This window comes from Aythya ferina (assembly GCF_964211825.1).
Source record: "Aythya ferina genome assembly, chromosome: 6".
Classification (NCBI taxonomy): domain Eukaryota; kingdom Metazoa; phylum Chordata; class Aves; order Anseriformes; family Anatidae; genus Aythya; species Aythya ferina.
Genome location: NC_140303.1, coordinates 13,062,127 through 13,078,069, shown reverse-complemented (window position 1 = coordinate 13,078,069; position 15,943 = coordinate 13,062,127). Strand labels below are relative to the sequence as shown.

General features: G+C 45.8%; 1 protein-coding gene and 2 long non-coding RNA genes across 17 annotated transcripts in view; all 3 read left to right on the top strand.

Annotated features, from left to right (window-relative positions):
• The window catches only part of HDAC4 (histone deacetylase 4), a 233,623-nt gene that overhangs the window by 119,181 nt on the left and 98,499 nt on the right, over window positions 1-15,943 (top strand). For 12 of the 15 annotated variants that reach the window (XM_084522961.1, XM_084522963.1, XM_084522964.1 and 9 more), the window contains one exon: window positions 11,782-11,932. In XM_084522961.1, the coding sequence (XP_084379087.1) occupies window positions 11,782-11,932 (151 nt within the window). The remainder of the gene's footprint in view (window positions 1-11,781; window positions 11,933-15,943) is intronic. The other 3 variants (XM_084522960.1, XM_084522957.1, XM_084522956.1) reach the window with 1 other exon arrangement.
• LOC311438515 lies at window positions 202-4,061 on the top strand. Its single transcript, XR_014694156.1, has 2 exons — window positions 202-1,111; window positions 2,720-4,061. It is a non-coding gene; the product is annotated as an uncharacterized lncRNA (long non-coding RNA).
• LOC311438518 lies at window positions 4,493-6,497 on the top strand. Its single transcript, XR_014694159.1, has 2 exons — window positions 4,493-5,451; window positions 5,546-6,497. It is a non-coding gene; the product is annotated as an uncharacterized lncRNA (long non-coding RNA).

Below are 15,943 nucleotides of genomic sequence, written 5' to 3'. Positions count from 1 at the left end.
CCCCTCCCCAAACAAAGCAGTGCTATAAGAAACATTTTAGGTTCTTTTTTAAGTAAATGAAATTTGGCTTGAAAAAAAAATATGCTGGCATGTCTTTCTGTTTTTCTGTTCCGGTAGATAACTTTTTCCTATTGAAATCTGAAGTTTTGGTATTTTCCAGCCCTTGGGTTTATTCCAGCAGCCCAGTTTTAATCGTCTGATCCAGTGCACGGGGAGCGGGCAGGTGGTTGCCGTCCTTCTGGCTGCGCGTGCCGTCCCGTCCCTCATCCCCCCGTCGGTCCTTGCTCTCACAGAAAATCATCAGCTGCTCGCATCTGAGCAGAAATTTCGTTTTTGGAAGAAACGGTCTCCCTGTGAAGGTGGCAAATCCTGGAAGATGGCGCAATCTGGAGAAGCAGGCTGGGAGCGAAGTGGTATTTGTGGAAGGGAAGCCGACTGGACGTGGTTAGAGCTCGGCACGCCGAGGGAGCGGGATCATCGCGCGCGGGGAGCAACGCGAAAACTCTGACATGTTTAGGGAAAATAAGCTGAGCCTTATGAAGACTTCACACCATATGGAAATACAGAAAACTGTCTTTCACAACTACAGCACAGCTTTGCAAATTGCTGAGACTTGACATCTGAAAGCAGAGCGAGAGAGGAAGCCGGGGCTGTTGTGTACCGGAGGCTGCTGCGGGCTGGCTGCAGATAGACAAGTGCTCGTCTCCAGCGCAGGCGCTTACCTTCAGTGAAACAGATTTTCCACTGAGGCGTGCCTCGCCAGATGTGCAACAATATTTATAGCCTTCAAATCTGCCTTCCTAAACAAAAACAAGGATGGAATAAGGAGCCTGGCGCCCGGGCCGTTGCCGGTGAGACCGTGGAAAGCCTCTCTGCAGGTTCCAGCGTGAGCTCTGCTTGACCTTTGATTGCGAAGGAATCGGCAGTGAATTTTTTCCTTTGTGAGTCACTGATTCCCGGCCAAGATCAGCTGGAAGCTACCAAAAGCTTTTCCATTTGCCTTCTGGTCAACGGCTGGAGGGGAGATGATTGAAGAGGGGCAGGAGACGCGCTTTGGCAGCGCTAGAGGCACCTCGGGCGCCGTGAGCTCAGCGGAGCAGCGACGCGCCCGGTGGGTAATGCGGTTAATCCCGCTGCCTCTGCGCTGCCCGAGTTCGGAGCAGGGCTCATAGGAGCTCTGGCTGTTTTATAGCTGAAGCCGGAAACTTATTCAGGATGCTGACGCACGTCAGCATTAACACATGACAGCAAACACCAGAGGTGTCCTGGTGGCGGTGGGACAGCAACAGGAGAGCAGCTAAGCCTCGCAGCTCCTTGCGGGCCTGAAATCTTAACCCAGAGGCATGCAAAGATGCTAATTCTGTCTCGAAATGCTATTCCTCTTTTTTTTTTCCATTGGGCTGAGAGAAGAATATTCGTGTGCATCAGTAGCAGAGTGCCATGCCGCTTGTGCAGTGTCCATAGGATGGGCAGGGGAGGCATGGGTCGCGTGTGAGCAGCAGCAGCATCACGCAGAGGAGGGAGCTCTGTAGCAGAGCTCGTCGAGGAGTGATGCTGAAGTTGTTTTCTTTTTGTTACCAGAGAAAAAATTCCTACGTTAAACAGTATGCTTGTGCTGCTTAGTGGCTTTATGCCAGTAAATAAAAATATGTGGAATGTTTTCAGACATTGGCTTTATATATAGCAACATTCAGATAAAGCATGAGGAGATGGTTTTGTTTTTGCTGTTTGCAATTGACATGTTTTTCATCAGCACAGCTTTCGGGCTGATTGAGGGGAGGTAACGCATCTAAGCTGTTAGTACCTAAGCTCATTTTTCAGAGACATGGGATGAAACTCCGGCCGTTCCTTATTTTTGTTTGAGGTCTTGCAGGGAATCTTCTGGGCAGATTTTGCAGTGCTGTGAATAACACGGAAATAAAATGGAAGACCGCTTCTGTGCGAGTCGTGTTGATGCTAGAGTAAGAAACTGCTCTTTGCTCTCCTTTGGAGGCACCTGCCCTTGCAGTGGTTGGTTTGCTCGCAGGAGAGCTGCCTGGCCACAGGTCACGTTAGCTTTCAGCGTGGCTGCTTTCAGGATGGGAATATAGCGCCCAGAGTCCCTTCTTGGTGGCCTCTCTGAACTGCATTGCTTCTTGCTTTCTGAATGGGAGAAAAATCTGTGTGTTAGGAACCTGCTGACACGGTTGGTGTCATCTGTGTCCACCTCGCAGCTGTGCGGGTGGCTCCTTCCATGCCCCTGAGCTGGGGATGCTGAAGGCAGCACCTTGGAGCTGGGGCTGCAGAAGAGGCTTGTCCTGCCTTGCTGCTGCCCCTCGCCCTCTGTTCTGCTGCTCATGTTGCACTCTGGAAGTGCAAGCCTGGATTTAACACCCCCATGCCCTGCTGAGCCCATTTTCTCTGCCTGTCCTGCCGCACTGCAGCCAGACTCCCTCGGCTCAGCTCCGTGGATCTGTTCTGCAGAGCGCCCGTTCCTGGCGGTTTGCATCGCTTTCAAGAGAAACTTAAAAAGCCCGGAGATACCAGGTGTCTGCCTCTGCGCTCTGACATGACAGGGCTATTCATCTTAGAGAACTGCAGCTGGGTACAGGCAGTGGTAAAAACAGACTGAACATTTTGTGCCTTGTTACTACCTGAATTCGTCGCGCAGAGCTCTCTTGCTATTTCTAGATGGCTTCCTCTTGTCAGTGACCTTCTCTTGTTTTTCTGGTGCACGTAGCTGACTCCGTGGCCTAAAAGACTTAGACCTGGATCCTGCAAAACTTAACTTCTGATGGAAATAGCCCCGGGGAAAGCTTTTGCAAGATCAGAGCGTTTGCTGTCTTTGAAGGTTGGGGGTGACTTTCCTCATGCTCAAAGTCAAGATCTTTTCCGGGAAGGGAGAGGGCAGATCTGCGTGCAGAGGTGTGGATAAATGTCAGCAAATGCATATAGCAGCATGGATGCTTGTAAGCCCCATATCTCAGCTGGATACAAAGCCATGCAGCAGAATCTGGGCTTCTCCCTAAGAAATATTGGTGGTTTCTGGACTGACGCTGGATTGCTCAACCAGGAGGGTTGTCTGCAATCGTCCCTACAGGCCTACTTAAAGGATTTCCTTTAAGTGGCAAAAGAAATGTTTTCTTTTGGCTTCTCAGAAGATGGACCGCCGTTTGCTGGGTGGAAGGAGCAGAATGAGAACTCCAGATTTTCCCGGCTTAACGAGATGCATCCCAAAAACTGCAGTCAAAATTGAAATCGCAGATCTCACTACAGCCAGTGGACTTGGTGGCTTTCCTCCCGTGAAACCATGCACTGGTGTCCATGGAATTGGCTGGTCCAGCAAGCCTTGTGCTCCTTGCACCATTTTTCCTGTCCTTCATCTGGGGGTTCCCAGCTTTCCAGCAGAACACGAGGTCTTTCAGGCTTGGCAGCAGCAGGAGATGAGAAATCTGTTGCCCTGTGAGCTCAGCTGCTCCACGTGCCTTCGCTGAAGCCCCTTGCCCAGGGAAGACCTCATGATGCATTTTCTTGCTACTTAATCTGAAGTTGGACTGAAGTTGGGCTGACTCCTGGGTATTCTGAAGGCTGCCTGTCTGACGTAAGCGGCAGAAATGGCAGAGTTCACTGGCTGACAAATAGACAGAGGATCTTGCTTACTTGATAGCACGTTTGTTTTTTGCAGTGGAGTCCAAACAACTTTTGAAGTGGTTAAGTTGGTGTTCTTTTACCCTTTGTAGCATGCGTTTGCCTCCTGGTATAGCATGAGGCACACTGATATTTTTATTTTTAAAGCTAAAGACATAATGGTTTCTATTTAAGTTAGGATTTTGAAATAAACAGCAGGGGAAAAAAAAAGAGTATTTGAAGTTCACACTTAAATTTTCTACTTCAACTTTATCTTATTTTTTGAACTAGATAAAAATAGATGGGAGATTTTCTAAGAGAAAACACAGATAATCAAGGCAGGAGTAAAGAAATACCCAAGTGAATCCTGCTAATATGTCAGGAATGGTGACCTGTTAATATACACCATCACTGATTAAATTAACATTCATAAACTGAGAATTCCTGTTACTGTATATGGTCTCCTGACAAAATTCAGCTGGTGTATGGGAGGATGGAGTTGCACTTAAAATGTAAATCATACTGTGAATAACCTCACTTGTCTACACACAGTATGAACAATGTTGGGGGCTTAATCTCCGTGTTTACGTTCCCTGTTTAACTGGGGATGGTGTGTAAGGGTGATAAATGTTTGGTATTTAAGGTGGTGGCACGTTACCTTTAAACGTGATGCTTCTGCTGTGCCTGCGTGAGCATCAGATGAGGTCGGCCATTCATTTGGAGTCTGCAGCCTTCCTTCAGGTGCAGAAGGCACTTGGGTTATCGCTTCCTCGTTTCAGATGCTAGCAAAGAAAAGGGCTTTGCAGGCTGCTCCACCGCCCTGTTTTTTCCCTGCCCTTCTCTGGAGGATAAGCTGCTCGGAATGAGCATGTTGCAGTAGGTCCTTGATCGACTCCTAAGGCCTTATTTTTCCTCTTTGGGAGGCGTATTATCAAAGAAGCAGCCGAAAGCAGCTCTTGCTGCCCACCAGTCTTTTTGTTCAGGTGCTTCTCAGCTCGCAGCGGGTGGGATGTAAGGTACCTCCCTGTCTCGTCTCCCTTTGTGCAGGGCTTTGCAGTTGTTGAAGCTGAGGTTTCCCTTCCCCTCCTCTCACGCCTGCCAGCTCACCAGTTCAGTCGCTCTGTTCCTCTTCCTTCACGTGGGTGACCAGGAATGGTGGATCAGTGGATGCAGCTGTGCTTCTCCTTTTCTTTATTCACATTTCATCCTTGGGAATGACCGGCATCCAACAGCAGCTCTTGTAGCTTCTCCCATTACAGGATCTTTGCCCAGCATGTCTATTCCTGACGGTGCTTTTAGTGTAACATTGCCACTCCAGCTCCCCCACTCCCCGCACCCTGAAGCAGTTTGGAGAAGACAGAACAGTTTTTCTGAGGACTGAGGTCTGATCACTCCTGGCACGTTAAAATCTCACATAGCGATAATCAACAAGGGCTCCTGCTTATTCAGGACAATTGTACAGCTCTGATTTATGAAGGCTTTCAATTTTCATCATGGTCAGACTTGCGTGTTCCCAGCTCCTGGTGCAAGGCGTACAGATTTACCCTCACCTTCAGAAACCAACATCTAAAATACAGTGGAATGAATGCAAAGGAGTTGCCTGTCTGTCCCCACCTTTAGAGAGAAGAACGGGAGAAGGAACTGAATATATTAGGTACTACAAATGTGGCTCACTGCTTTCTAGGCTGTCAGGTGCTCTGCTTCTGGAAAATGTACAAACAGGGCTGAAGGGGCAGTCAGGGAGCAACAGGCACTAACAGATGTGTTCTCAGGACAAGCTTTCCAGATATTCAGAAGTTAGAGGGGTGAAGCAGCTGTACAAACCTTCAGCCTTTTAGGGGAGAGGTGAGTAGTAATAGGATGTGGAAGGAATGGAGATACAGCAGCCTATATGCACGTACGAACTGCCAAACTAATAACGTGAGATCTTTTCACCTAGGGCTGGCGATCGGGAAACTTAGCCCTCGTTCCCTTTCCTGAAGACATTTGAGCCTCATAAACGTGAACACCAGACAGTCTCAGTTGGATATGTCTACCCGAGATCCGTCTCTTGCCCAGGAAGCTGTCAGCGGGGAAGGATTGTTTTCTTGCGTAGTGCGGAGAGGCTGGCTGCGGGGAGTTCTGGCACGGGCCTGCCTGCCGTCAGCCCGGCTGATAGCTGGAAGGGGCCGTGCTGAATATACGTTCACTTGGTGGTATGTCCAAGAAAAGAGGTGATAGACGTTTGTTCCGAGCTGTGCTTTCAATTTTTTTGCATCTAGGAGCCTTTGCTACTTGGCTTCTGCTGAAAACCACAACTCTTCCCCCCTCCTCTCCCAGTACAACCTATTAATTTTGACTTGTCTCCGGTACTCCAGAAGATATCTTCTGTGCAGCCTGACTAGCTTTGCCCTTGGAATTAAAACCCACAGTGATGAAGCCAAGAGAGAGAATCCTGAAACTGAAGCAAGAGCCTGAGACTTCAGTAAACAGGATGGAGAGGACACGAAGCAGAGAACCCAGCCAAAAGAATGGCTAGCGTTGAAATTGCTCTAAAATAACCCAAAACAGCAGAGGTTCTCCCAGAAACACATCAAAACTTTCTGTCCACCAATATGCTGTGATTCTTTGTGGGGTGATTTGATGTGTGTTTATTTCAGCGTTCAGATTGATTATCACTTACAATTTTCCTTCATGTTACAGAATCGGAGTTCCAAAGCCTTTCAAATATCTGAATTAACCTCCCCCCAAAGCTGCAGGAATTTGCCAAAATCTTAATGCAAATGATTTACCGTAAATCACTCTTTGCAGCAAAACCCCAGCCTCACTCTCTGCGAGGTGAGAGGACGATTCTCTGAAGCTTCAGCCTTTAAGGCTGCGTGTTCAGCAGGTGCTGAGAAGGCGGTGGGGTGTTCTTGGTGTTGGCCAGCATTAAGCTGTCACGTTTGAGGCCAGTGCTTCGCTTGTACATCCTTACGACTTCTCTGAAGCTATTGCCTGTGGTGATGTCCCACCGTGCTGTGGCACCTTCCGTAGGTGAGCTCAGGCTTAGGTTGAGATCCAAGCTAGGAGGTGGACACAGCACTAAGCTGCTTTGGCTCACAGCAAAGTTTTATCAGCAGTAGGAAAGGCAGCTGTTGCTCACCCAGGCTTACATGTGTGATTATCTGCAGCTTCATGAGTAAGGGTGAGCTGTCTGGGTACAGATAGTTTTACGCTGCCTTCCACTAATTGCAGTAAGGGAAAGCATGCAAAATATCTATTATAAAGACCTAGGAGCCGTAGTGGAAGCTTCAAAACCTCTCCTGCTCTGCAGATTTTAATCAGTTTTACCACGGTGTGTGAAGTAAATGGCAGAAGCACCTTTAAAATGGCTGTTGTATGGGAAGGAATAAGAGTGTGGGCAGAGAGCAGTGTCTGGCTTCTGAGGAGAGGATAAGGTGGTGTCTGAGAGATACAAGGATGCAGGAAGGATCTGAATTCTTCCTGCTCATCTAGCAAATCGAGGAGTGGTTATGCAAGCCCTAATGCAACACGTCTTCATGAAACAGGTCCTCGTTCTTTCCGGTAAATAGGATTTTTGTTGTCAGCACCACGCGCTTCCCAGGAGGGCACGTGGCTTTCTTCTGGGCTGAGGCTGCTGGAATTTTTCAGAGCTCTACCTTGCTGCCTCTGTTGTGATGAGTAAAGAAACTCTTTTAGCTCCAGATAGCTTAAAAAGAGGTTTCTTTGTGCGCTGAAAGTTTACAATGTGCTTACTGATAAGGTGTTAGTGTGTGTTCCAGGTAGACGTGCTTGAGAACTGAAGACAATTGAGGAGGGTGATGGCAAAATCCACCGCACCGCTGAGTCCTTACAGCTAGCTGAAAACTGATAAATAGCTGGATATGCTCTACATTTTCCCTATTACATTTATTAATATTAATATATGCTAAAGGAGCACCAGAAACACTAACTACAGGTACAGTTGAACATTTGTGCAGTTTTCATAAATAGTGGAAGCAGTGACATTAAGCATATGCAGGAATCCCCATAGTTATAAATATTTACAAATATTTAGTTTGGCAAAAGCACCTTGCTCAGATGTTCCTAGCTGCGCTCACTAGCGCAGTGTGCCTGGTTGTCACACGGCAGGCTCCTCGAACCGATAGCTGAGTTAGCCTGAACGCACGGGCTTTCCCTTGGCATATATCACTTCGTATTTCACAAATATTTAAATTTCCTTGCAGTTCAGCTAAACACACCACTTCAACTGCGCGCAATTAACACACAGGCGTTGCGGCGGCGGCGTTGATTCCTGTGCCAGCGAGAGAGACCCAGTGCACTGCGTGGCATGTGAGCAAGATTACGCACAGTAATTAATAATCCTTATCAGAGCCACCTAAGCGTCTCTTGGTGTGCCGTGAATTGCAGCTCAAGAGATGCTTATAATCTCCTAACTCAGGCAATTTCCAAAAGACCCGAGCGTGGGAGCTTGTGTCCCGCTGAAACGCAGCGCTGAAGCATTTTGCCTTTAGACATCTGTAGGCTGTTTTTCCACTGAGATAATCAAGTGGAGGGTAAAGGCCAGGCCGAGCCCAGAACGTGTGGGCATTATCTTGTCAGAGAAGCTGAGTGTGGGGTGCGGGAGGGGGGACGAAGCTGCTCTGCACTTAACCACACGCAGCGCTGAATGTTTGCTACCTGTTAAAATTTGCCTTGATGGCTTTAACTGAAACAGAGAAGCTCGTATTTTTCAGAAGTTTCAGTTTATTTTGTGCATAGGGCAGCTTTTTGTTATCAGATTTCCTGTTTCTCCTGTTTAGTCAGTCCTTAGTGGGTTCCCTTGCTGTTTACGGGTCTTTTTTGCGAAGCAACAGCAGACAGAGCCTTTTTTTTTTCTTTTTTTCTTTTTTTTTTTTTTAATCAGAAAATTAAATTGCAAACCCTCAAAATACAAAAGGGAAACTGGGGCACAGTCTAGCATCAAGAGAGTTCTTAAAGCTTAGGCTTTTAAAGCTAAGCAGGGCTTTTTTTGCCCCGAAACACACCGTGATTCAGTGTGATGGGTCTGTTCCCCATGGCTTTAATATAACAACACGGATAACAGCATCAGCACGGATGAGCAACACGAGCCTCACCTTGGGTTAGCATCACAAATCCTTATCCACGGGCCTCGGAGTGGGTGTGAAAGCCGCGCGCGGGCTGTGCGGCAGCATCGCCAGCGCCGGCACACCCTATATTTCCTGTCAATAGCGTCTGGGTCGTTGGTTTTCAGCCCTAATTGTGGAGAAATATTTATGCTGTGAGAAGACATCACAGTTCAGATGGAGCCCCACAGCGAGTTTCCTTTAGTCGTTTTCTGAGGCTTCAGCAGACAACAACCAATGTCAGGTTTCGTTGGTACAATTGGGGGGGGGTGTGATTAATTTTTTTATTTTTGTTTTTCAACTCCGAAAAGGTTTCAAAACTGTATCGAGAAGGGTCTTTGTGGAAACCAGGGTCAAAATTGGCCGAAACAATATGTGTCTAATGAAATTTCTCTAAGCCACCCAGCTACAAATTGTTTTTTTCATTTACATTTCACTACAGATGTCAATGAAAGCACAGTTCCTTCTAAAGCATCATAATGTATGTAAACCATTGCGGGAAGCATCGCATGCGAAGCCTAGGAGACTGCAGATGGAGAGAAAAGGCTCCTGATTTCATAAAAATAACAAAACCTGTTTTAACATATTGTGCATTAAATATTGTTCATTTGCATACTTTCTATGGCTAGGTTATAAAAGCCCACCATGTGGTGGACTTGTTGGAAGTCTGAAAAGATAGTCTTTCTCCAAATGGAGATGTGTTAGTGGAAGCTGCTGCTTAATTATAAAACAAAAATAACTGTTTTTCTCTGTGTTGTGTTTTTTTTTTTTTTTTTTTTTTTTTTTTTTTAATTCTTGGTATGTGTGTGTGTTGGGTTATTTACTTTTGTAGCTTTTTAGTCCGATTTTTATGTTGTTTACATCAAATTCAATAGAATTAGGAAGGGAAGCATAGGTGCAAGCACTGCAAATTCTGCTCGCTTGGGTTTGGTGTTGTACAACAGTCTGCCTGCTTGGAGCCAGCAGCAGCAGGGACTCCTCGATCAGGGTTTCCAGCAGATAGCCAGGCAGATTGTAGAGTGCCACTTAGATTATTTTTTTGCATCTTTATATAGAATTGTATAATTTTATGTACAGCATAGCCGCGGCTGAAACTTTGATAGTACAAATGTACAATACCACAGATTAAAACGAGGAATTGCTGTCAGAAGCATAAATAGAAAATCTGAAAAAAGGAGAAGGAAAAAAAAAATCAGTGTTTGTGGGGTGGAAGTCTTGCATACACATGCACATATGTTGTCAGGGCTTGAAGAAGGATGGAGTGAGACATGCTTGTGGGGAGCAGGTTCCCTGCCTTAATAGCCTTGGCCTGGCCCCGTCCCTTTCCACCTCCAGGATTTCGTGAGCCTCGAGCAGTGGGTGGCATCGGAGCACAGACCCCCATTAAGCCCAGGCTTGGAGAAGTCTCATTGATGGCTGGAGCGTATGCAGCATGAAAGGTTTTGAAGGTTAACACTGCCAGCTTAAAATCAATCTGCTAATTTATAAGCTGCCAACATAAAGAGTGCGGGCCAGCGTAAAGCGAGCGGGACGCCCGCGCCAGGCAGCCGGCGTGCTCCTGCATCCAGAGGGGTGTGCAGGGGAATCGGAGCAGCCTGGGGAGCTCTGGAGTAAGTGTGTGTCTTGCTGGAGAGGGTGCAAACAAAACTGGGAGGTGGGAAAGGAATAGTGCCCTTTCTTAGGATAAGGGGATTTTGGAGAAAAAAGCGATTTTCAGTGGAACTCGAGGTTTTTCACCGGGGAAGCGCTTTTTGCAAGCCCCATGGAGATCCATTTGCGCCTTGCCAAGCTGCGAGGTGCTGAGGTTTGCTGCTCATCACCTGCTTTTCTGCAGCCCTGCTTGCTCCTGGCTGGCTGTCAAAGCATGGGGTCTTATCTGAGCACTGGCAGGGGGCCCTGTGGGTTGACCTGCTGCCTCTGATCCCCAAAGAGATCCCCACAAAGGATGCTTCAGGCTGGGGAGCACCACCCCACACACATCCACCAGCTGTGCCTGGATTTGGAGACCCAAGGGAGGACTAAGGGGGTAAGGGGGTGGACAAGGACAGTGGTCGAGAGGCGTAGATGGCAGTTAAAAATAGTTAAAAATAAAAAATATGTATCTGTGAGTGCCAGGTAGAAGTTACCCATCTTGTTGACTGTTTGCTGTGTGAAGGCCTTGTAGAAAAAACACAGTGGTAAACCAGGCTTTGGTGCTTCGACTCTTGGACACCCCATCTGATGAAAGCTTTGCAAATCCTGCCCTTAATTAGGCAGCCCGGCTCTCGGTTCTTCCCATGGATGTGTACAAGTTGAGAGGGCTGGGGAGAATCCTTCCTTGAGAGACTATGGAAAGATTCCTCTCTAACGAAGCAATTCTCTTATAATTAAGCTCAGAAGCAGGTGGTATCGTGCCCACAAGGAAGCCAAGTCCTTTTGCATTTAGCTCGGGGTGTGAGGTTCGCGCAGCAGACGGGAAGTGACCGGCGTCTGATGAAGTTAAAACAATGCACTGAGAGACTTGTCCCGGTGTGTGGGAACGCTTCTGCATACACTGAGAGAGAGAAGGACCTTTGGAGAAACCAGTGTGCAAGGTCATATAATTAAAGGCTTATTCAGAAAAGCACGCGCGCAAGGGAACTGAACTGGTCTTGCAAAGCTGGCGTTGGTGATGGCATATTTTGGTTCGAGCGCGTGACCGGGGAGCTCAATGATGTTCCTTCAGAGAGTACATGTAGTTAAGACGTTGTATTGGGGGTTTTGGTTAAAACACTCGATAAAGAGAAAGCAAATGTCCAGCTGAAATAGCAGGTTGAAAAGCCAAGCCAAGATGAACTCACAGTATTTTGTGGTGGGGTGGGGAAGGATCCACGTGTGCCAGGTTTCAGCAGGGCAGTGGTGCAGGACAGCATGAAGTGAACCAGAGATCAGGCTACACAACATGCAGAGCCTCTGCACGACAAAAATGCCATCTTTCCTGTTTCTGTGACCTAAGCAGCATCGTTGTTGACTGATGGTGACTTCTGTCTTACTTTCTATTAGTCTGACTTTGTTAATTTTTTCCTTTTCCCTCGTCCCTTCTCCACAGCAGCAGCAGGAGATGCTGGCAATGAAGCATCAGCAGGAGCTGCTGGAGCACCAGAGGAAGTTGGAGCAGCACCGACAGGAGCAGGAGCTGGAGAAGCAGCACCGAGAGCAAAAACTTCAACAGCTGAAAAACAAAGAGAAAGGAAAAGAGAGTAAGTAGCAGAAGCTCCCTTGTTTTGATGATGACAGGTAGAGTAAATGAATGGAAGCCATAAAGCAGCATTATAAAGCTGAAGAAGCCTTCCTGATAGCCTTTCTACAGGGCCTGGCTGCACAGGAGCTTGTGTAAACGGTTAGGAGGTACTGAGGGTAAAAGAGAAATTTATTTCTATGCTTTATCTTCATTTTTGTCTCACTAAATGCCGTTTTAGCGTTTTTCAAAAGGAAGCGTATCATCTCTTTATTTGATTTAACATTTTCTGAAGTATTTTTGGCAGCATTCCTAATGGAGGCAGAATATTAAAACCATAAAATACACCAGATGCACGCTGCTTTTCTTTTTCTTTACTTTTCTTAATTTCACTCTTTTAGGATGTAGGCGAGTTCTCAGTTTTTAGCTTTAAAGTGTTTTCATTCAGAAAGTACTTCTTTCATGAGGTGCAGATTGTGGTTGGCTTTCCCATGTGCTATTATGCACTTGACGAGATTCAGTAAAACGATTATTGCCTCACAAATCCCCTTATCAAAGACACTTTGCTTGCTTGTTCCGTTTTCTTTTAGAAGTGAATGGAAGGAAAAATACCTTGCAAAGTTGTGCTATCAACTCGTTAGGGTCTTCATTCCAAATGACACAAGGAAGCCTGTAATGGAAGCAGCAGAGAGGGCTAAATGGTCCCAGGAGATGAGGTACTGTCTGGGGACCGGTGACAAGATAAAGCTCCAAGAACAACTTTTCTAGCAGGAAGGGGCTGGGGTCTAGGAGACAGGAAGTTTTGTTTTTTTTTTCAGAAGCTTGAATTCCCCACTGCCTGCGTATGCATCTTGCAAGGACAAGCTGTTGAAGCTGCATTCAGATGAGGGAATGGGCAGACCTACCCCAATATCTTAGCAAAGCGGTTCATGGGAGCTCCAGCACGTGTGTGCATTCCTATTGTGTTTTGTTTGTTTCTTCTAAGTATTGGGAAAGAAAGCAAAGGGTCAGAATTGAAAGAAAAAGAAGCGGTGTGACTTTCAGGAGTGAGTAAAGGATGATGACAATGCAGGTTGGCTTCTTCAGCGTGCAGCTGGCTGCCACAAGCGATTCCTCCCACTGTCCTCTGGCTGCTTTCTGTTGTTTTCCAAAATAAAGGCAGTGAGTTTGAACTGGGTGAGAGCTATAAGCACGTCCACTTCACCCTGCTGTTCTCATCAACTGTTGATTTGGTATCAATGTTTTCTATGGCTGATACCTGTCCATTCTCATTAAGATAATTTACAATAAACAAAAATTCCTGGGTCTCTTGTAAAATGACAAAAGCATCTGAAGCACCTTTTGGATGAAACATAGGTGTAGAAGGAAGAACAGAACTTGGGGATGCTAAGTTGAAGATCCAGTTCCCATGGCTACAGTTTTATTTTTAAAATACTTTTATTTAAGAAGTACTATAGTGTATAATCATTATAGCAGCTAAGCTCTCAAGAATACTTATTTTTCTCACATCAGAAAGTTTTGCTAAGCGTAACAGTTAAAATTGTCCAAATCTGAAATGAGGAGTGTGTAATAGATGAAGAATATAGTTTATTTTCCATCCTTCCCCCATCACTGTAAGAGAAAAATAGATTGCTTTGTACTTTCTAGAAGTCAACGCTCAAATAGGGCTAGATTACCATAATATCAGATGCTTGCTTTCTCATCTCGGGATCCTTACCCCATCCCTTGTGAACCGAAATCTGCTATCAGAAAGCTTTTGATCAAAAGCATGTCTCTAAGAAAAGAAGGAAAACCCACATGAAACTAAAGGTGCTTTTTGTGCAGGGTAAGGAGTGATAGATGGTTGTCCCGTCTTTCCACTGCTACAATTGAACCTAAAACCAGTCCTGTGCATCAGTGTTTCCAGACAGGCCTAATCTGTCTTCCCATCTCCCTCCTTCAAGGCATGGACCATTCAACCCCTTGCTGCTCAGGCAGCCTTTGACTGTGGCTTGTTTTAGGCTTTCTCCTACAGGCTGGCTGGCTACGATCAGCCCACACTATCATTAAGGGCTTTCTCTCATTAATTTCCATTTGTTCTGCTCCTCTGTTCTTGCATTGTGCAACCTCCTCCTTGCAGGAGCCTGGTCCTGCTTCAGACCTCCAGTATTCTCTTCCCACTGCCCTTGCCTTGTCCCATATTCAGCTGTAGTTCAATTCTGGGACAGGATATAACCTCTTTTGTTGTGTTTTTTTTTTTTTTGCTCTCTGGTTGTAGCCTGGTTCAATCCTTTGGCTCTCGATCTCTTGATTCAGACCCATCCTGTCTGTAGTACTTTGCTCATCGGGGCTCTCTCCTGTTTGCAGTCCTTATCAGTTGATCTGCTCTTTGCTCCCTGCTCCTCTCAAACACTTGGGCCCTCTGAAGCGTACCTGCCTGCTTTGCAGCTTGGTTCTCCACACCACGGGCAGCTGCTGCCCCAGCCAGTTCTTGTTCACCAGTTCCTTCCCTCTCGTCCTTCTTTTTCTCTGCCATGGTCTCTCACTTCTCCTAGGGTTCAGTGTCTTGCTTCCTGCCTGTAGAAGCAAGATACTTTCCATACATACGAGCTTTGCATGTCTGGCTTGTGCTCTTGCCCTCCTTGCCTGTACCCCTGCACAGTGTATAAATAATGTCATGTATGGGCCAGATTGTGCCTTTTCGCCTTTGGCTTCCTCCTCTTTAATGTCTTTGCTGGGTATTGCAGAGTACTTCTGCCTGTATCATATCACTGCACATATAGTATGTTAAAAGGGAATTATATATAGATATATTTAATCTTTCAACTCTCAAGGGTCAAGAGCTGAGTAATGGTCAGGACTTCTTGCATGATAGCTTTGTCCATGGCTCCAGCATTGCCCAGGAAAGAGAAGGCCTACGTGTTTTTATCCTGTTAAGCATATGTGGGGCTCTTCAGCTTCTAGTTAAGGAGGAAGACGTGCCAGGGAAACTTTTGCAAACCTCAGGATCCAAAAATGCTTGGCTTCAGATCTTCTAAATAATGGCAGATTTATCCAAAACCAATAGAACCCAGCCATGTTTGATTATTTTTAAAATGTTAATAGATCAAAGATGACACTTTTTGGAGAGATAAGGCCTTTATGCATGAATTTGTCACCTATTCTGGTCTAGCCATGTGGCTCGCTACACGATTTTATCTCCAGCTCCTCAGTTGAACTTCCTGCTGGGGTGCATGCCAAACCTACGTTTTGTAGAACTAGTGAGAAATGTGGGGCTCCAAAAAAGCAATTTTTCAAGCTTTTCAACTCTGCTTCAGTGGTTGAGCAATATTACATCTTCAGGCACTGCTTTATAGAATTATTGCAGTTTACTTCTCTTGTGGAGATCTAAAAAAATGTTTCCCTAGTCTGTCAAATGGCACCACATTGTTGAGCAGGATCCAGGAGACAAAAGATCACCCTGTCGTATTTTGAGTTTTCTACTCCCAGAAGAGCAGACGGTTTTCCTGGCCTTTTCATTTTCTTGTAGCCCAGATATTTTCCTTTGGAATTCGTGGTTTACCCTGTGGTATAGATGAACCATCATTTTCCACATGTTCTCCTTGCCAAACTTTCTATGCATTACTCCATCAGGAACTCTGCCTGCGAATCTGTTCTGTCAACTGAATGATAATTTTAATCCATCATCACAGTAAAACAGACTGGTCTCTATTGTGGAGGAAATAATGATTAGAAATTACACAGTTGACATTTTAACTCTACACTACAAAATTACTGACTTTTTTCTTTAAATGTTAGATTTTCTATTTGAAGAAATAGATTGCACACTTGTAAATGAATTGGAATATTATGTAGGTCTTATTGTACACAGATACTTTTGAACAAAGAGGTCCTTATTTACAAGATTTTTCAAGACAAAATCTACATATGAGACATTCGTTTCATTCCCCTTCTGCTTGCAGATGTGACATTTAAAAACTTGAGTGTACGCAAGACCTTTTCTTAAATACCTTTGATTAAAAGAAAGCTGGAATACCTAGTACAAGTGCTTTAT